Source organism: Octopus sinensis, linkage group LG28, assembly GCF_006345805.1.
Source record: "Octopus sinensis linkage group LG28, ASM634580v1, whole genome shotgun sequence".
Lineage (NCBI taxonomy): Eukaryota > Metazoa > Mollusca > Cephalopoda > Octopoda > Octopodidae > Octopus > Octopus sinensis.
In genome coordinates, this window is record NC_043024.1 from 5744470 (window position 1) to 5767078 (window position 22609).

The 22609-nt window shown below is 40.4% G+C and overlaps 1 protein-coding gene across 2 annotated transcripts in view; it reads left to right on the top strand.

Moving 5' to 3' along the window:
* LOC115225901 (flocculation protein FLO11-like) overlaps positions 1-22609 on the top strand; it is a 57614-nt gene that overhangs the window by 32654 nt on the left and 2351 nt on the right. The window contains exons 4-9 of one of the 2 annotated variants that reach the window (XM_036514463.1): positions 9996-10146; positions 12036-12167; positions 13424-13497; positions 17190-17314; positions 19780-19941; positions 20954-21101. In XM_036514463.1, the coding sequence (XP_036370356.1) occupies positions 9996-10146; positions 12036-12167; positions 13424-13497; positions 17190-17314; positions 19780-19941; positions 20954-21101 (792 nt within the window). Of the gene's footprint in view, positions 1-9995; positions 10147-12035; positions 12168-13423; positions 13498-17189; positions 17315-19779; positions 19942-20950; positions 21102-22609 lie in introns of both variants that reach the window. The other variant, XM_029796903.2, reaches the window with a different exon arrangement.

The following is a 22609-nucleotide window of genomic DNA, read 5'->3' on the forward strand; positions in this document are numbered from 1 at the left end:
CGATAATAATCACTGGTATCAATTCGTATGACTCTTTTGTTTCAGTCATTACACTGTGGCCATGCTAGAGCACTTCCTTCAAGGGTTTAGGCAAACAAATCAACCCCAGGATTCATTTTTCTGCTTTTTAAGCCTGGTACTCGTTCCATTGATCTCATTTTGCAGAACCCCTAATTTACAGAGATAGAAACAAACCACCAGTTATCAAGGCACACCCACATATACATACAAATTGATACCAGTGATTATTATCGGTAAAGCCTGGTATTTATTCTATTGGTCTCTTATGGTGAACTGTTAAGTTAAGGGACAAGAAAGGAAATAACGGAGAAACACAAGAGAAGGGAAGTAACAGCGCACTGAAGGAAAGATGAAACAAAGGGAGAAGATAGTAGAAAAGGAGCAAAATTCACAGGTGTGAAGTGGGAGAATTAGTGGAGAAGAGCCAAGGCAGAAGCAAGGAAAGAAAAGGAAAGTACATTAAAGGAGAAAAAAGCAGAAAAGAACAAGAGAAGGAACAGAACCAAGAGAAAGGAAAAGATGGTATGCAAAAGGAAAAGAAACAACAGGAAAGGAACTTAAGGCACAGGGTAGAGAGACGGCAGACAAAGAGCCAAAAAGACAAGAGAAGGAAAAAGAAAGAAGAAAGCAAAAAAGAGAGAAAGAGAGAAACCGAGGGAGGAGAAAAAAGAGGAAGTAAGTCCTAAGAGAAAAACTAGAGAAAACGTAGTACGAATAGAAAATTCAAATACTATGGAACGTTGATCCATCACAAGCACTGTGAGGAGATGGAAGATTTAATAAGCGTAACAAACGGATATACGTGGGTCAGGATGGGCACCGAATGGAAAGAAACAGGTGCACTCGTCCACGAGAACGACGCCGAGGTGTTCATCGAGGCAGCTGGCGAGAACGTGTTAAAACATATGAAATGCCGACTTACAAGGTGGCCTCGAACGATGGAAGTTTACTCAGATTTGGTAGACATAATGGAGTATATATAAAAGAAAAGGTATTGTGAAAACTTTAATTTGGAAATGATAAAAAGAACTTTAAATTCTGAAAAAAAAAAAAAAGAAATGTTGAACTTTGTAAAACTTTTGAAATGTAATTGAAAAATGTATAAAATGTTTTATTTGGAAAATATTGTTGACGAATAAAAATAGATGACGAAATGTAACCGCTCGATTTCGGGGATCGAGTGGGCATTGCATTGCACCACATGTACAAACTTCATTATTCATTTTCCCGATTGTATTGTCCCATCTATGTAGCCCCTAGTGGGTAATAATAAAACAACCCACATATACATATATTTAATGGGTTTCTACCAAAATCCACTCACAGGGCTTTGGTTGGCCCAAGGCTATAGCAGAAGACACTTGCCCAAGATGCCACTCAGTGGGATTGAACCTGCAACCAGGTGGTTAAGAAACAAACTTCTTACCACTTAGCCACGCAGCCACACTCATACCTGTGTGCATATGTGTATACACACACACACATACACACTTTTATTCTTTTGCTTCTTTTAATCATTTTGACTGTGGCCATGGTGTAGTGGCACCTTTCAGTTGAAGAAATTGACCCTTGGACTTATTCTATGTAAGCCTGGTATTTATTCCATCGGTCTCTTTTGCCAAACTGCTATGTTATGGGGACGTTAACACACCAACATCAGTTGTCGAGCAACGGTGGACACACGCACACACATATGATGAGCTTCTTTCAGTTTCCGTCTACCAAATCCACTCACAAGGCTTTGGTCAGCTCGATGCTATGGTAGAAAACACCTGCCCAAAGGGCCATGCAGTGGGACTGAACCTGAAACCATGTGGTTGGGAAGCAAGCTTCTTACCACAAAGCCATGCATGTAAAAAATCAAATTTTCAGGATCTGATAGAATTAAGACCTTTAAATAACAAAGGTATCAAAGTAATCAGGGAAAGCACACCTGTGCATTAATGTGTGTGTCTTTGTCCTCCTCCCATTCCCTGACAACTGGTGTTGGTTTGTTTATGTCCCTAGCTTAACTAAATACATATTTGTCCCTCCAGTTATGTATACATTCACAAGTTTTGACCAAATACACAACATATACATGAAGTCACACAGGAGTACACTCCAGCATATGTTTTACAGTTGACTATTGGCTCATGGTCCAACAGGAAAGGTTCTGAGTATGGTCTCTCTCATTCTCTTTTCCTTCCTCTCTGGCCGTGAAGCCATACACCTGCTTCTGCCTCTGTCACACTCTCACCTTTCATCATTTGACTCAAGGCCACCTCCTCCAAAGTCCCCGTCCCCTCTCAAAATTCCTTGTCTTGAAAGTTATTTGTTGACCCTGCTGGTACTGGTGTCGTGTAAAAAGCATCCAGTCCACGCTGTGAAGTGGTTGGCATTTGAAAGGGCATCCAGCTGTAAAAACTATGCCCAAACTTACCTCTCCTGTACTGGTGCCAAGTAAAAAGCACTCAGTCCACTCTGCAGGCTAGTTGGTGTTAAGAAGCACGTCCAGCCACAAAAACCCTATCAAAACAAACCCAGTAGTCTGGGGTAGTCTTCTTATTTCTTTACTGCCCACAAGGGGCTAAACATAGAGAGGACAAACAAGGACAGACAAAGGGATTAAGTCGATTACATCGACCCCCAGTGCATAATTGGTACTTAATTTATCGACCCCGAAAGGATGAAAGGCAAAGTCGACCGTGGCAGAATTTGAACTTAGAACATAATGACAGACGAAATACCGCTAAGCATTTTGCCTGGTGTGCTAACGGTTCTGCCAGTAAGGAAAGCGGACATTAAATGATGATGATGATATATCTATATATATATATATATAAATTAAATTAGAGATAAAACCACTAATAGGCAAATCAAACAGTGAAAAACATAAACTAAAACATAGAAAAAATAATATAAAATACTAACATATATATATATATATATATATATATATAATAAAAACATTGATTGCATATGTTCACTGCATGTGTTTTGTTTCTTCGCCAGATGGCACTTGGGAACAAATAGTTTTTATCCCACAGTAAATTCAGCAAACAAACAAAATGCATACATTGAGTATGTGCAATCAATAATGTTTGTCACTAATTCTGCTTTTTAATTCATTAATGTGTTTTCATTTGATATAGATGCACATCTGCAAATCTAGGATGTTTGTGAGGAGGTGCCTGTGTTGTGTAAAAAGAACAGGTTTGTATGTGTTTGTAAAGAAAAGTATGATACTCATGATTAACCAACCATGCTGAAAGCCAATTATGTAACACAAGGAAGTGTCACAACTGGTGTAGCAACATTTTTGTCAGTTGCTATAATGGCAAAAAGGCTGCAGAGAGAGAGAAAGAAGCATTTAAAGTGGTTAACCAGATTATGAAGGTTGTGCTTTATAACTCTTATATAACACTGGAAGGTGTCATTACTAATGACTGGTGGAGCAGTATCTTTGTCAACTGGTGGACTGGGTTATGAAAGTTACTGTGAAAGGGCTATAAAGCACAACTGGTTGTGAGGATAATCAATGTTGGAGAAATGCAGTTTAAGTTTATACCAGTAATTGTTTCTTTGTCAGAATAGAGGGGAAATTGTGTTACTTGTGTATGGAGCATGATGTTGAACGATAGCAAAGGTTTAGTTGTGAATATGGAAGATTTATAAAGGCAAATAAATATAGCAAGCATGTAGTACTGGATGTGTAATGTTAAAGCGTATGAAAAGTATGTGTATATCATCATCGTTTAACATCCGTTTTCCATGCTAGCATGGGTTGGACGGTTCAACCGGGGTCTGGGAAGCCAGGAGGCTGCACCAGGGTCCAGTCTGATCTGGCAGTGTTTCTACAGCTGGATGCCCTTCCTAACGCCAACCACTCCATGAGTGTAGTGGGTGCTTTTTACGTGCCACCAGCACAGGTGCCAGGGGAGGCTGGAAATGGTCACGATCGGTTGGTGCTTTTTACGTGTCACCGGCACGGAAGCCAGTCGAGGCGGCGCTGATATATATATATATATATATATATATATATATAAATCTTTTACTCTTTTATTTGTTTGTCATTTGACTGTGGCCATGCTGGAGCACCGCCTTTAAGTCAAGCAAATCAACCCCAGGACTTATTCTTTGTAAGCCTAGTACTTATTCTATCAGTTCCTTTTGCCGAACCGCTAAGTTACAGACGTAAACTCGCCAGCACCAGTTGTCAAGCGATGTTGGGGGGGGGGGAACAGACACACACACACACATCCTCCTCTTATCACTTTCCCTCCTCCCATATCACACATGCTGGTTCTATCCAACCTTGTTATCAACAATCCTCATGCAGCTGCCTCTCTCTCATCACCCTTTTGTCCCTTACAACATTCTCCCTTCTCTCAACAGTTCTCGTTCATTACTTTCTCTTCTCCCACCACCACCACCACCCTTGCATTCATATTGGTCCTACCCAATCTACTTAAAAATTACCCCTCATGGAGCTGTTACCCTCTTGTTCCCTTCTCCCACCCAGTTATGTGGGACAGAACCAAACAAATGTCTGGTGACAGCAAACAGAAATGAGGGACAAAGACAACCTCTTGGTGCTGGTGGATGAATAAACACAACATTCTTTGGTCTTTGGAAGGACAAGATACTGCCTCCTTAGTGCTGGTGCCACAGTTGCCAGCCTCGTCTGGCCCCCGTGCCAGTGGCACATAAAAAGCACCATAAAAAGCTCACAATCATGATGTAGTGAGTTCAAGCTGTATTGGCCCCTTTTACCTTTCCCTTCGATAACATCGGTGGTGCAGAGAGGGGAGATTGGTATGCATGGGCAACTTCTGATCTTCCTTAAACAACTTTGCCCAGACTTGTACCTTAGGTGCAATCCCATGATCATTATAACCAAAAGAAGTCTTTACTCTTTTTAAACACCCAGTAGGCTCTGTGAAGTGATTGGAAAAACACTCCCAGACTAAGAAATCTTGTGAAACGAAAAACAGAACAAACTCATGAGGTGTGGCCTCCAAGCATAACAGCTTTCTTATTCTGAATAATCGACTGAGTCAGGATTTGTCAAACCCTTCCCAGCATAGAATAACAGATGTAAAAATGATATAAATAATAATAATAATAATAATGCTAATATCTAAATACAAGGGCATTTATTGGTGTTGACATATATTCAGCAACACAATTGATTGTTTCCAGTTCAAGACATTCGTACACAAAACAAGGTTGTTGTTAAGTTTGTTTACTAACATGTTTCTATGTGTGTATTATATTTTTGTCTGTAAGTGTGTGTGTATAAAAATGCATAAATGTGTGTAGACATAGGTGTGGCTGTGTGGTAAGAAGTTTGCTTCCCAACCACATGGTTCCAGGTTCAGTGCCACTGTGTGGCACCTTGGCCACGTATCTTCTATATCCTCGGACCAACAAAATCCTTGTGAGTAGATTTTAGTAGATGGGAACTGAAAGAAGCCCATTATATGTGTGTGTGTGTGTATATATATATATTTGTGTGTCTATGTTTCCCCCCACCATCACTTGAGAACCAATGTCGGTGTGTTTACATCCATGTAACTTAGCAGTTCGGCTAGAGACCAATAGAATAAGTACTAGGCTTACAAAGAATGTCCTGGGGTTGATTTGTTCAACTAAAAGTGTGCTCCAGCATGGCCACAGCTAAATGATTGAAATAGGTAAAAAGAAAAAAAAAAGCATGTTTATGATTTGTGTGTGTGTGTCTGGCTTTTACGTGTGTGGTTTGTGGGAGGAAATGGTTAAGCCTTGCAGGCCTGGTCAAGCCTACACATACACACACACACACACACAGTCCTGGTCACACACACACATACAGATATATACACATACACACTCACATACACACTCACATACACATACACACACACACACTCACACACACACACACTCACACACACATACACACTCACACACATACACACTCACACACATACACACTCACACACATACACACTCACACACATACACACTCACACACATACACACTCACACACATACACACTCACACACATACACACTCACACACATACACACTCACACACATACACACTCACACACATACACACTCACACACATACACACTCACACACATACACTCTCACTTACATACACTCTCACTTACATACACTCTCACTCACATACACACTCACTCACTCACATACACACTCACTCACTCACATACACACTCACTCACTCACATACACACTCACTCACATACACACTCACTCACATACACACTCACTCACATACACACTCACTCACATACACACTCACTCACATACACACTCACTCACATACACACTCACTCACATACACACTCACTCACATACACACTCACTCACATACACACTCACTCACATACACACTCACTCACATACACACTCACTCACATACACACTCACTCACATGCACACATACACACACACATACACACACATACACACACACACATACACACACACACATACACACACACAACATACACACACAACATACACACACACACATACACACACACACATACACACACACACATACACACACACATACACACACACATACACACCACACATACACACACACCACATACACACACATACAAACACATACAAACACACACACACACACACATACACACACACAAACATACACACAAACATACACACACACACAAACATACACACACACAAACATACACACACAAACATACACACAAACATACACACACAAACAACACACACATACAACACACAAACATACACACACAAACACACACACAAACATACACACACAAACATACACACACACACATACACACACAAACATACACACACAAACATACACACACAAACATACACACACAAACATACACACACAAACATACACACACAAACATACACACACAAACATACACACACAAACATACACACACAAACATACACACACAAACATACACACAGACACACACACATACCCCTATTAGAATTTCACAAACATCCCAAGCCCATCTCAATTGCTGTCAACACAAAATAACTTGAAAACATTTTTATTAAAAAAAATGTTAAAAAAATGAAATAAAAGAAATGAAATATTTTTATTTTTAAACAAAGCAATTTATTTTCAATTACATTAACAATTTTGCAAGCACAAAATAAACTAATTAATTATTAATCATTTCTTGAACCAATTTAATGACATTTAAATTAAATGGAAATTTATTGGTGGTGTCACTGTTGTCACTTTAGACTCGTTAATCATCGTTATTAATTAGCATCATTGCAAACATCACTATGCAGTTGTTGCCATAACTGTCATCACCATCATCATCATCATCAAATAGTCACTATTGATGCAGCTGCTATCACTATTCTCCCCATCATCATAATCACCATCATATGTGGCAGTGTGTCGTAAGCGCCACCTTGGCCATTTTTAAGGTTAGTATATCATTTTCTTTGTCTCTAGAATCCGACAACGTTGGGAAGAAAAAATGGTGAAGCTTACAATAAGGTCGAAAATCCAACTGAAAAAAATTGTACCTTGATGTTATTGACACGATGCTCAGTCACCCAAACTCGGACCAGAGAGTTTAGTAACACACCACCGTAAGCACACAAGCTCAGTCAATAACTCTGGTGTGGTCCCTTTATCGTTTTCCGAGGTGTTATGCCTCATTTTCTAATATTCCTCGTTACCATCGTAACGATAATGTGCTGTTATTATCTTACTATTCTCTCTTTACTCTTTTACTTGTTTCAGTCATTTGACTGTGGCCATGCTGGAGTACCGCCTTTAATCGAGCAACTTGACCCCGGGACTTATTCTTTCTAAGCCCAGTACTTATTCTATCGGTCTCTTTTGCCGAACCGCTAAGTGATGGGGACATAAACACACCAGCATCGGTTGTCAAGCGATGATGGTGGGGGACAAACACAGACACACAAACACACACACACATACATATATATACACACAGATATGCAGACGGGCTTCTTTCTGTTTCCGTCTAACAAATCCACTCACAAGGCTTTGGTCGGCCTGAGGCTATAGTAGAAGACACTTGCCCAAGGTGCCATGCAGTAGGACTGAACCCGGAACCATGTGGTTGGTAAACAAGCTACTTACCACACAGCCACTCCTGCACCTATAGTTGAAATTTATAAAAAAAAAAACCAAGACAAAGACAGGTGTATGAACAACATGCAGGTGCGTTAGTTTGATGCTCTTAAAGATACTTACCTTGGTATACTAAAACACAATCAATATCTTGGGCAGTGGGTGGGTCTCTGTTTTTTCTAGGTTTCATCTTTCGGATGTATACATCATCATCATTGTTTAATGTCCTCTCTCCATGCTAGCATGGGTTGGACGATTTGACTGAGGACTGACGAACCAGATGGCTGCACTAGGCTCCAATCTTGATCTGGCAGAGTTTCTACAGCTTGATGCCCTTCCTAACGCCAACCACTCCGAGAGTGTAGTGGCTGCTTTTACGTGCCAGTCGGGCGGTACTAGCAATGGCTGTGCTCAAATGGTGTTTTTTACATGCCACCTGCACAGGAGCCAGTCCAGCGGCACTGGCAACGACCTCACTCGAATGCTTTTTCACATGCCACTGGCACAAGTACCAGTAAGGCGACGCTCGTAACGTTCATGCTTGAATGGTGCTTTTTACATGCCACCAGCATGGAAGCCAGTTAGCCGCTCTGGCAACAATCACACTCGGATGGTGCTCTTAGTGCTCCACCAGCATGGATGCCAGTCTTCGAAATTGATTTTGATTTCTCTCGTGTCACCATTCTCTTCAAAAAAGAGGATCATCTTCATGTTTCTGCAATGAATCGTAGATGGAAATTTATTGGTCAACGTTACTCTTTCCACCGACGTTGAACCCAAACAGCAAACCTGCTGATGTAACAAAGTTTATGCAGAGGTCTTCAACACTCAGTTTGGATATTTGGGGATTATCTGCAATCATTGTGGTTGTATCACTGGGATTAGTGTCGCTGTTAATCTCAGTTGACCAGACATAGTCAGGTGCATCTTGAATCAAAATCTTGAAAACCACTTCTGGCAAACATTCCATAACCGCATCTTCTTTCAGCTCTTTAGTTAAGAGATGTGGAATTATATACATTATTTACATTTGACAGGTATTTGTCCTCATCTTGTTTGTTGTTAACACAACGTTTCGGCTGATATACCCCCCAGCCTTCATCAGGTGTCTTGGGGAAATTTCAAACCTAGGTTCTCGTTCTTAAGGTATTTTTCGATTTTGTTGTTGTTATTATTATTATTCAAGTCACTGCCTGGAATCGAACTCGGAATTTTGGGGTTAAGAGCACAGGCTACTAACCCTAAGATGCTAAGTTCGATTCCAGGCAGTGACCTGAATAATAATAATAATATTGAAAAATACCTGAGAAATGAGAACCCAGGTTCAAAATTTCCCCAAGACACCTGATGAAGGCTGGAGGGTATATCAGCCGAAACATTGTGTTAACAACAAAAAAGATGAGGATAAATATCTGTCAAATGAAAATAAAGCATCTTTGTACACAGCATTTAGCTTCCTGCAGGTTTCCACCATTTTCTTGCCTTTTCTTTAAAACAAGGAAACGTGATTTTGATAATGTTTTGGCTCTCCATTTTCAGAGTGATTCCCAAGCACACACAATACAACCTGTCTCATTGCAAGTTTGTCGAACTAAGTTGAAATGTCAAACATCTACCCAGTACATGTGTGAGATAGGTATTTGTCTGAGTGCTTGAAGTGTAGTGTTGACAAAAACTAAACCTTGTGGCCAATTCAGTATTTTACCTTTGTCTCCAATAGCAATTGCTTGTTTCTTTTTGTTGTTGTTTTTTCATCTATATTCCTCACACTCTATTTCTTCTGTTTTATCGTTTCATTCTCCGGTGCCGTTTCTGTGTGATGTGGTTGATGCCAAAAGGGGATTACCAGTTTGTATGCAACCTTGAGAGTTGTGGCAAGACCTTCCTCACATCATACAGTTTAAAGACACATGTTCGGGTACACACAAAGGAAAAGCCATATGAGTGTGACATGAAAGGCTGTGAAAAAGCATTTAATACTTTGTACAGGTGAGCAACTCTCTCTCTCTATCACTCTCTCACACACACACACACACACACTCACACTGATACACATGTTTAGAAATACAATTATGCACACATACACACACACATACTTGCTCACATAAATAAATGCACACATGTTCTCACACACATATAGATACATGCATAGGAAGGGCATCCAGCTGTAGAAACTTTGCCAGACCAGATTGAGCCTGGTGCAGCCTCCTGGCTTCCCAGACCCAGTCAAACTGTCCAACCCATGCCAACATGGAAAGTGGACGTTAAACAACTATATATATATATATATATATATATTATATATATATATATATATATATATATATATCATCATCATCATCACCATCATCGTTTAACGTCCGCTTTCCATGCTAGCATGGGTTGGACGGTTCAACTGGGGTCTGGCAAGCTCGAGGGCTGCACCAGGCCAGTCAGATCTGGCAGTGTTTCTACAGCTGGATGCCCTTCCTAACGCCAACCACTCCGAGAGTGTAGTGGGTGATTTTAAATAAGATAATGGAGAAACAATTTAGTTTGTACATCAACTTTTGGATATTAGAATGTTGAATTATTTATTCATTTAACAAAATGAAAACCTTAATAGCATATATATATATATACCTTATAATTCAATACATATAAGATAAGAATACAAATTATAAAAATCATAATATATATTATTGAAGTCACCTGTTTAATACAATAAGTTAATTGCATTGCAGTTAAAAACATTTATGTATTAAGAATTTGGGTACTTTACCAACAGTATATTGGATAAATACTATCCATTAGTGGGTTGCACCCATAACCCCTAACTTACTTTGTGTTATATATGTATATATATATATATATATTTAGCATTTAAACTGGCCATACTTGGTCAAAATATTCTACCTGTTTTATGCTCAAACTGGCCACCTACTCTACAATACCATTCTAAAAATTGTTACCTTATCAAAATCCAGAAGCTACAAAATAATACATGATTAACACAAAGGAATGTGAATAAATAAATATTACATTTGACAGAAGAATCTGAATGCCAGAGGGTTAACTTAGCCATATTTGGCCCAAATACTCTCCCTGTTTTGTGTTCAAACTGGCCAGATCCAGCCTTTCTTACCCATCTTACAATATCGTTCTTAAAATCTATAATCACATCATGAAAATCTTGAAGCTATGACATAATCCATGGTTGATTCAAAACATGAATAGACAAGCATTAGATTTGACGGAGTAATCTCAATGCTGAAGAGTTAAAAACTAGTTTATTTCTTTCATCATCATTATCATCATCATCATCATCGTTTAATGTCCGTTTTCCGTGCTAGCACGGGTTGGACGGTTCGACCAGAGTTTGGGAAGCCAGGAGGCTGCACCAGGCTCCAGTCTGATCTGGCAGTGTTTCTACAGCTAGATGCCCTTCCTAACGCCAACCACTCCGTGGGTGTAGTGGATGCTTTTTACATGCCACCGGCACAGGTGCCAGGGGAGGCTGGCAATGGCTATGATCGGTTGGTGCTTTTTACGTGCCACCTGCATGGAAGCTAGTCAAGGCGGAGCTGGCATCGGCCACGTTTGGATGGTGATTTTTACGTGCCACCGGCACAGGTATCACAACTACAATTTCCATTTGATTTTTATTTCGATGTTGATGTACTTGACTCAATAGGTCTCCTGAAGCACAGGAGGTCACGTGCCACCGGCACAGAAGCCAGTCAGGGTGGCGCTGGCATCAGCCACGTTTGGATGGTGCTTTTTACGTGCCGCCGGCGCAGGTATCACAACTACAATTTCCATTTGATTTTTATTTTGATGTTGATGTACTTTCTGTTTTATTACTCTTTTTTCTTTTCTGTCCTTGTCCCTCTCTCTAGGTTACGTGCCCATCAGCGCTTACACACTGGAGATACGTTTAACTGCGATGAAAACGGGTGCACAAAATACTTCACCACATTGAGTGATCTACGGAAGCACATTCGAACGCATACCGGGGAACGGCCTTACAAGTACGTATCTCTTTCATGTTGTGTTACATTCGCAGAAGACATCAGAATAACAGAAATCCTACCTGGTAGATAGACAGACCCTCGATACACACAGCTTCCCTTTCATGGTGTATGTGGGGCTGTGAAAAGTTCCTGGCTTCACGTTGCCTTACAAGCACTTGTGCTGGTGGCACGCGAAACATTCAAGCAAGGTCGTTGCCAGTGCCGCTGGACTGGCTCCTGTGCAGGTGGCACATAAAAAGCACCATTTGGGCGTGGCTGTTGCCAGTACCACCAAACTGGCCCTCGTGCCGGTGGCACGTAAAAGCACCTACTACACTCTCGGGGTGGTTGGCATTAGGAAGGGCATCCAGCTGTAGAAACTCTGCCAGATCAGATTGGAGTCTGGTTCGCCAGACCTCAGTCAAATCGTCCAACCCATGCTAGCATGGAAAGCGGACGTTAAATGATGATGATGATGATCAGTTAATTATGATCTTATTCAACATCTTCCCCTCTCAGATTCACACACTGACTGCAGTGATCCATCAGTTTTTGTAAACCTTGTAAAAGAACTTGAAGGTTGAGCCTCCAACCAGGCTTTTCATGATACTCTTAAACCCAGAAACTTTTCAGCACCACCTTGTGTGTGTGTGTCATTGCTATTATGCAAAAGTGTCGTAACTCCAAAACGTTGCTTTTTCAGAAAACGAAAAAATAGTTTCACTATTGTATTTCTTTTTACATTAGCAACAGATTCAGTTGGGTGCATAAAATCCTAACTCCATGCCTGTATGATATTTTCAGGCAGAAATATTTTTGCACACACTGTTGTATGTGGGACTTACTACACTTTTGAAAAATACTAAACTGTTGTGCTACGCTTTGACAATTTTCATATTTTGGAATCTGAAGCGGCTGGAGATACAACAGTTTGACCGAAAGAACTGGCTATTGCAAGCAAAATTAAATATAAAAAAAAAAAAACATTTAGCAAAATTTGGACATACGACAGTTTAACATAATAGTAACAATAAATATATATAATTCCATACACACACACACCTGTGCCAGTGGCACATAAAAAGCACCCAGCACATTTTGTAAAGTGGTTGGCATTAGGAAGGGCATCCAGCCATAGAACCAATGCCAAAACAGACAGTTGGAATTTGGGCAGCTCTCACCAAACTGTCCAACCCATGCCAGCATAGAAAACAGACATTAAAAGATGATGATGATGATTGGATTTTTGTTTCTTTTTTTCTCTCCTCCAACAGATGCAGTGAAAATGGTTGTGGTAAAGCTTTTGCTGCCAGCCACCATTTAAAGACACACACACGCACACATACTGGTAAGTCTCATGTTTCACCATTATCTGGAATAATCCAAGCTAAGGGACAAAATCTTTATCCTAAGGAAATTACATCAGCAAAAAAAAAAAATACCCCTCGTTGAGTATTGAACTTACAACCTCTAGTTTACAAGGCAACTTTTCTAGCCACTGAGTTATGAGTGTCTCATGTTAACTGTTGCTAGGTAATAGCAGCCTGAAGCTCACTTTAAGCTCACTGTACTTGGAGAGTACTGTTGGATCATCCAATCCATTCCAGCATGAAGTGGCGGAAAAAATGGGGAATTTTAGTTCTTCAAAATTGTTTTGACAAACGGTTAAAGGCCATGCTAGAGCATCACTTGGTCACGGCTGGAGTGTCTGTGAGCGTAGTGGTCTGTTTGATCGCTTTTGACTTGGGCTAAAAATAACCACCTCTAGGAATATATTTAGAATTACATTATTGAAGGGGTCGTTTTATTTCTTATTTTTTTAACAAAAAGCAGGTGTAAATTGAGGAAATTTTAGTTGCTCTTTCTAGCACGTTGAGTGAACAGGCAGAGTGGCTGGCCCTCTTATTGGTTTCCTTAAAGAAGAGACTAAACAAAAGAAGGCAAAAGAAAAAGCACAGCAAAGAAACACAATAGATAAACAGAGCTGGGGAAGGGGAAAAAAAATGAAGGTTCTGGAACAATCCAAGCCAAGGGAGATAACTACTACAACCATAAGATGACCAATGATAAAAAAAAATCAATAGCAAATATCGATATCCTTATAAATCATGGTCTTTTACTCTTGTTTCAGCCATTACACTGCAGCCATGCTGGAGCACCACTTTGAAGTGGTTTAATCGAACGAACCTTCCCCACTACTTCTTTTTAAAACCTGGTACTTATTCTATTAGACTCTTTGCTGAAGTTCTGTTAGGGGAACATAAACAAACCAACACCGGTTGTCAAGCAGTGATTGGTGAGAGAAACACATAAAGAGACTCAAATAGATATATATTTATATATGATGGCGAGCTGGTGGAATCGTTGGCATGTCAGGCGAGATTCTTTGGGGTATTTTGTTCCTATTCCACTGTGGGCGACTTTGCCGTTCTTCCTTTCGGGGTTAATTAAATAAGTACCAGTTGAGCACTGGGGTCTATATAATCGACTTGAGTACTGCGTATGAGTATAAAAAACCCAGGCCAAGCCTTGTGAAGCCAGTGTAGCAGAGTAGGCTAATCAGACCACTATGGTCTCAAGCTCAAATTTACAGGCTGGACATCAGACCAACTGTGATTGGTGAAGAGAACATGCTGCGGCACTCCGGTTACGACCACGAGGGTTCCAGATGACTCAATCAACAGAACAGCCTGCTCATGAAATTAACGTGCAAGTGGCTGAGCACTCCACAGACACGTGTACCCTTAATGTAGATCTCGGGGAGATTCAGCATGACACAGAGTGTGACAAGGTTGGTCCTTTGAAATACAGGTGCGACAGAAACAGGAAGAAATAGTTTGAGAAAGTTGTGGTGAAAAAGTACAGCAGGGATCACCATCACCTTCTGCTGGAGCTTTGTGTTTTTGCTCAATAAACACTCACGATGCTCAGTCTGGGAATCGAAACCATGACCCTATGGCCATGAGTCTGCTGCCCTAACCACTGGCCCAATGTGAACAATGGATTTATTTGGACAATCCAGTCCAAATATATATCATCATCATTTAATGTCTGTTGTCCATGCTGGCATGGGTTGGATGGTGTCCAGAGATGGATAGCTGCACCAGACCCCAGTCTGATTTGTCATGGTTTCTATGGCTGGATGCCCTTCCTAATGCCAAGCACTTTACACAGTGTGCTGGATGCTTTTACGTGGCATCATCTCAATTCTACACACACACACATATATATATGTATGTATGTATGTATATATATATATATATATGTGTGTGTGTGTATATATATATATATATATATATACCCAGTATACCCTGTAAAGTTCTTGGCTTTAGGAAGGGCATCCAGTTGTAGAAACCAGGCCAACAGACTAGCCTTTCCAGTTCCTGTCAAGCCATCCAACCTATGCCAGAATGGAAAACGGACGTTAAATGTTGATGATATTTTCAATGACTGACCATGGTCTTTCGCAAAGTTTGACCAATAGTCCTCTTAATTTCTTCAAGAAGGCTGAAGGTGGTTGCAGTTATTTTAGCACCAGGTCAACCCTTATTAAAGATGACTTATCAAAACAAAATTTCTAGCCATGAGCAATCCATCTAAGACACTGCATCCTTCAATTGTCGTGTCTTAACGCTTTTGAGACGGTAGCAAATTGAACAATCACTTATCAGTTTGGGAAAAAATAAACTGAGTTACCTCCCTTAGTTTTGATTATTGTAGAAACTCGAAATATTTTCAACCCACCGTGGGATCAGACCCCTCCGCATTTGTCTGACACCTGATCCTTATCTTTTACAGTTGTAAGTTATCTTTGGTTTGGATTGTTCTAGAACCTCCTTTTTTTTTTTTTTTTTTTCAAATTTGTTTCTTTTTTCTGTCTTTTTGCTTTCATCTTTAGTCTTTTGTTGTTCCTTTAAGGAAACCAATAAAACGGGTAGAAACAACAGCCAAAACGTCCTCAAATTACACCTTATCTTTAAAAAAATGAAAGGATGGATACATGCAATAATGTAATTCTAAATATATCTCCGAAAAACCTGGTTGGTCATGGTTGGAATGCCCTTCGTCATAAGTTCGTTTTATCAGGATTTATTTAGTTCTTGCCAACCTCTCAACCAAACTACTATTCACAATGAAAGGGCCTCTTGACAGTCATTTGCCAACCCCATCATCATTATTCAGCGTCCGTGTTCTCTGCTGGTGTGTGCTGGATGGTTTGACATGGAGCCAGTGAGTCAAGGACTGCATCATACTTCTGTGTCTGCTTTGGCATGGTTTTGATGCCCTTCCTGATGCCGGTCACTTTACAGTGTGTTCTGTAAAAGGACAGATGAAACTGGTATAGGCTCAATGAGCATCTGGCATTAGCACAGGCCCTCACACATTCTGAGTTATTGTCTGGTGTGCTGAAAAGTCACTGGGGGGTGAGGCACCCCTTAGTTTTTGTTAAAGCACTTCTGTAGAACATACTTCAGACCCAGTCCACGTCTCCTCTGATAATTGGCAGTGACTGTTTCAGCAAATCCTCTCTGGTGCTTCACAATCGACAACAGGATGAGCTGCTGCAGATCACATTATCCCAAAGTGTGCATGCATGTGACCAGGGAACACATGTGAACCTATATTCCCACTGAAACATCGAACATGTACCCTACACCTCCTCAGGTACTGACTACTGCTATGGCACCCATGCTGTTTGAGTGAGTCTCCATTACAATCTTGACTGCAACTGACCATCGGATGTGGTCAGCATTAGTGAGGGACGTGGCGAACCTGTTGGTTGGAGCAAGCTTGACCCACCCCAGATGAATGTTACTGCTTACAGGTATAATTAAGTATGAGTGTCCTCGCTGCTTTTTTCGTGCCATCAGCACCATGGAGGACATCATGTTGCTCAGAATGTAGAACTTGCTATTGAATCTGGTTTTAGTACTACACCCCCTCCTGGTTTTAGGCTGCGTATCACATAGTACTATACCCCCCCCCATTTTTTTTTTATATATATATAATTTCTATTCAATTTTTCTATTCTGTGTGGAGGTGAGAAGCCATTTACGTGTGAACAAGATGGATGTCATCGGTCTTTTACGACGCCATACAGCTTAAAATCTCATAAGAACCGTCATGATAGATTGTCAAATCCACGAGACAGTCCAGAGAAATCGGTAAGTCTTTGGGATTTATATTAATTCTTTGTCTGCCCATATAATTTCTAGTCAGCTTTTTAATGCTCCCTACTTCAACCCATTAACTGCCACATGTGCCACATGTGCCACTTGCGGCTCATCGCAAACTTCACACAGCTGCCGTATGCATCACCAGGGGTGCGTTTTTATAATTTGAGAAAATATTTTATTCTGTATCTTTGACATGATTTCAAAGGATATTGAAATTACCTAAGAGTTAAATATTAGTTTCAAATTTCGGCACAAGGCCAGCAATTTTAGAGGAGTGGGCTAAATTGACTACATCAACCCCAGTCCTCAACTGGTACTTATTTTATCAACCACAAAAGGGCGAAAGGTGAAGTCATCCTCAGCAGAATTTGACCCCAGAATGTAAAGATAGATGAAATTCTGTTAAGCATTTTTCCCCAGTCAATTGACTGTGGCCATGGTGGAGCACTGCCTTTAGTCGAGCAAATTGACCCCAGGACTTATTCTTTGTAAGCCTAGTACTTATTCTATTGGTCTCTTTTGCCAAACTGTTAAGTTACGGGAGTGTAAACACACCAGTTGTCAAGCGATGTTGGGGGCACAAACAAAGACACACAAACATATACACACACATACATACACACACACACACACACATATACATATATACGACGGGCTTCTTTCAATTTCCGTCTATCAAATCCACTCACAAGGCTTTGGTCGGCCCGAGGTGCCTTGCAGTGGGAATGAACCCGGAACCATGTGATTGGTAAGCAAACTACTTACCACACAGCCACTCCTGTGCCGCTGTGGTAATAATTCTGCCAGCTCACTGCCTTGCGTGCTAAATGTTAAAGTTTAATTATGAAATATTGTAAAAATTACACTTCCTTGTAATTAACCAGTATACAGTGTGACCAAATATGTAGCGTCACCAGTAAGTTGCAGTAACAGGCTGTGGCAGTTAACATTGTTAAACATATTAACACTATCTGTCTTACCTGATTCATGATGTTGGGGATGTGATAAAGTTAACTAGAATTAATTATGTTATCATTAGTTTATCAGATAATGAGGTGAGCTGGCAGAACCTGTTGGTACACTGGACAAAATGCTTAGTGATATTTCGTATGTCGTTACGTTCTGAGTTCAAATTCTGTTGAGGTCAACCTGACATTTTATCCCTTCAGGGTTGATAAAATAAGTATCTGTTGAATCCTGAGGTCCATGTAATTAACTTACCCTCTCTCCTGAAATTGCTGGCCTTGTACCAAAATTTGCAGCCATTATTATTGATTGAGAGAGCAGTGCATGCCATCAAAGTGACACTGGGATAAAATATACCAAGCCCAGTATACCCATCATGACTACTCGTCTGATAGACGAACACCAGGCACATGCATCACAACCATATGTGCGTAACATGGTGATCTCATATCAATATAAACAGTGCATGACTTTGCAGGTGGGGCCCAGTTAGAATTTTGTTCAAGTAGCCCATCCTGTTCAAAAGGTTCCTGAATAAGGTTTGAGGACGAACAAAACATCCATGTTTCCAGAGGTGAATAATTCAAACCCCAAAGAATCCCTCTTAACACACATATATGATGCTCCCCCACTACTTCTGCTCGTGATAAGAGATGCACATATCGTCAGCCACTACGGGACATGCTCAACTGGTTAAGGTCAAACAAGTGGCAAGCAAATCTGTGGTATTGAGCAGAATATTTGCTGTAGCCCATCTTTTATACCAAGACAAAACAATGTACATGATAACACTTCCAATCAGTCAAGATGAGAAGCCATGAAAGCCACTGCCTGGTACTGCATATTATTATTATTATTATTATTATTATTATTATTATTATTGAAGGCAGCAAGCTGGCGGAATTATTAGCACACTGGACAAAATGCTTTGCTGTATTGTGCCCGTCGCTACGTTCTGAGTTCAAATTCTGTCAAGGTCGACTTTGCCTTTCATCCTTTTGGGGTCAGTAAATTAAGTACCAGTGAAACACTGGGGTCAATGTAATCAACCAGTCCCCTTTCCCCAATTTCAGGTCTTGTGCCTTTAGTAGAAAGGATTATTATTAGTTTGTCATTGTCACCAATGACCAGGGACATTACATGGGAGAAGATGGGGCATTTGATGTCCAGTTGCAAGCAGCCAGTGCAGTGCATGCTGGGAAGACTCTGGCATTGCCGGAACCGAAGGCAAGGGGTTGACTCTGGACTTGCAAACCTGTTCCATTCATAAGAGGTGGCACCTCTGTTGGTGCAGCCTTCACCAGGCAGGGTGGTCTTGTGCTTGCATTTCCCTGGTGTCCTCTCTCACCACATAATTATTTCTAGTTAATTTTTTAATACTCCCACCATTAAATATGCTGACTTTAACTTATGTCTTGTGTTTTTATGCAGATAGCACCCCTGAATTAAACTCTAAACCTAAAATGTTTTGATCATTTTCTCCACAGGGTCATTCACAATGTTGTCCGTCTTCTGAAATCTGTGATAACCATAACAGTGGTGGTTGTTGTTGTCCGCAGTCCAACCAAAGAGTGCTGGACGAATTTTGCACGGAAATAGAATCGGTTGCTGAACCTTCAACATATGTTTTACCACAAAGCACCATTGTTGTAAGTCGTCAGAGGACCAGTTTTTTTGTTTTACTTTTTATCTTCTTGGATTTGATTTTTTTTTTTTTTTCAAGTATCAGTTGGTTGAGAAGCAGAGGGTTAAAAAGAGAAAAGGGGACACGGTTAATATTGCCTGGAAATATATAATGAAATAAGTCTACCTCAAAAATTTGTTACCGATGTTATGTCATTGCCTTGATTATATCCTTCAATTAACATGTTTTAAACTATTATTTTCGACAGCATGTTTATACAGTTCTATATTTAAGAGATGAGGAATTATGTACATTATTTACATTACAATGTTTCGGCTGATATACCCTCCAGCCTTCATCAGGTGTCTTGGGGAAATTTCGAACCTGGATTCTCATTCCTAAGGTATTTTTCGATGTTGTTATTATTATTATTCAGTAGTTTTTATTTTATGGTGCAGTGGTTAAGAGTGCGGGCTGCTAACCCCAAGATTCCGAGTTTGATTCCAGGCAGTGACCTACTCTTTACTCTCTTTTACTCTTTTACTTGTTTCAGTCATTTGACTGTGGCCATGCTGGAGCACCGCCTTTAGTCGAGCAAATCGACCTGAATAATAATAATAATAATAATATCGAAAAATACCTTAGGAATAGGAACCCAGGTTCGAAATTTCCCCAAAACATCTGAAGAAGGCTGGAGGGTATATCAGCTGAAACATTGTGTTAACAACAAACAAGATGAGGACAAATATCGTCAAATGCAAATAATGAGCATGTTTATATATCTATATCTATCTATCTATATATATATATATATATATACCGGAGTAAACACATAAATGTGAAATAAGGTGGAAAAAAGAGTACTCAAATACCAGTGGTAGAGTAATATGAATTTTCTGCTGCTTTAAATAAAGTATATATATATATATATACATACAGAGAAAGAGAGAAAATATGAGGGGTTTAGTTCACTGATGATCTAAACAAATGTATGTATATATGATGTATTAATGATATGTCATTTTAATTACTAGCAGGCAGCATCGGGTTCCAGTGAAGATTCTCCAAGACTAACAGCGGAACAAATACTTAATTCACTATGTATACAACAGCCAGTGCTAGAAACAAACCAGAGCCCCACGCTACCAGAAAGTTCCATCACTAATTCAACGCAAAATTTTCCGGGTTCGTTTGAAAGTTACTCCATTTAAATTTTTACTTAAATCTGTGTGTTGTTGTTGTTGTTTAGGATTAGGGCAAGTGTGACTGAACAGATTGGTGATGTAGGGTCCTAATGTATTTAGGATTAAATAGGTGTGGCTGCACAGTAAGAAGTTTGCTTCCCAACCACATGGTTTTGGGTTCAGTCCTGCACCATAGCACCTTGGGCAAGTGTCTTCTATTATAGCCTTGGACCTTGAGTGGATTTGGTAGAGAAACTGAAACTAGCCTGTCGTGTGTGTGTGTGTGTGTGTCCTCCACCACCACTTGACAACCAGTGTTGGTATGTTTACAGCTCCTGCAACTTAGAGGATCAGTAAAAGAGACCGATAGAATAAGGACTAGGCTTAAAAACGAAAGTGAGTACTGGGGTCAGTTCATTTGACTAAAAATTCTCCAAGGCCAGTGCTCCAGCATGGCCACAGTCAAATGACTGAGACAAGTAAAAGATAAAAGATATACAATAATTAAGCAGATGACAAGGGAACAAGAAATTGTATCTTGAACTTCATCTCCTTTGTCACTTATTTAATTTCCTATTACACTCTGTACTTAATCTTTTACTTGTTTCAGTCATTTGACTGTGGCCATGCTGGAGCACCGCCTTTAGTTGAGCAAATCGACCCCAGGACTTATTCTTTGCAAACCTAGTACTTATTCTATTCTCTATTTTGCTGAACCGCTAGCTTATGGGAACATAATCACACCAACATCGGTTGTCAAGTGATGTTGGGGGGGACAAACACACACACACATATATATACATATATACGACGGGCTTCTTTCAGTTTCTGTTTTCCAAATCCATTCACAAGGCTTTGGTCAGCCCGAGACTATAGTAGAAGACACTTGCCCAAGGTTTCACGCAGTGTGAATGAACCAGGAACCATGTGGTTGGTAAGCAAGCTACTTACCTCACAGCCACTCCTGCGCCTAATTCTTGCCTAATTCTTTATTCTGAAGCATTTGTTTATTGAGTTCTAACACCAAGTTATTATTATCTGGCTCAGTGGAGCATCTTGCTGACAATCATGTGATAGTGAGTTAGGTTCTCGGACCGGGCTGCGCATTGTATCCTTGAGCAAGATACTTTATTTCACATTGCCCCAGTCCACTCAGCTGTAGCCATAAGTTGCATTGTCACCGGTGCCAAGCTATATCAGCCATTGCCTTTCCCTTGGATAACATCAAAAGCGTAGAGAGGGGAGGCTGGGTGACTGCTGGTCTTCCATAAACAATCTTGCCCAGTGGTAATCATCATCATTTAACATCCGTTTTCCATGCTGGCATGGGTTGGACGGTTTGATAGAAGCTGAAGGGCTGTTCAGGCTCTGTCTGTCGTAGCAGCGTTTCTACAGTTGGATGCCCTTCCTAATGCCAACCACTTTACAGAGTGTACTGGGTGCGTTTACGCAACACTGGGACGAATGCTTTTTATGTGGAACCAGCCCCTACGAGGCAAGATTAGAGGG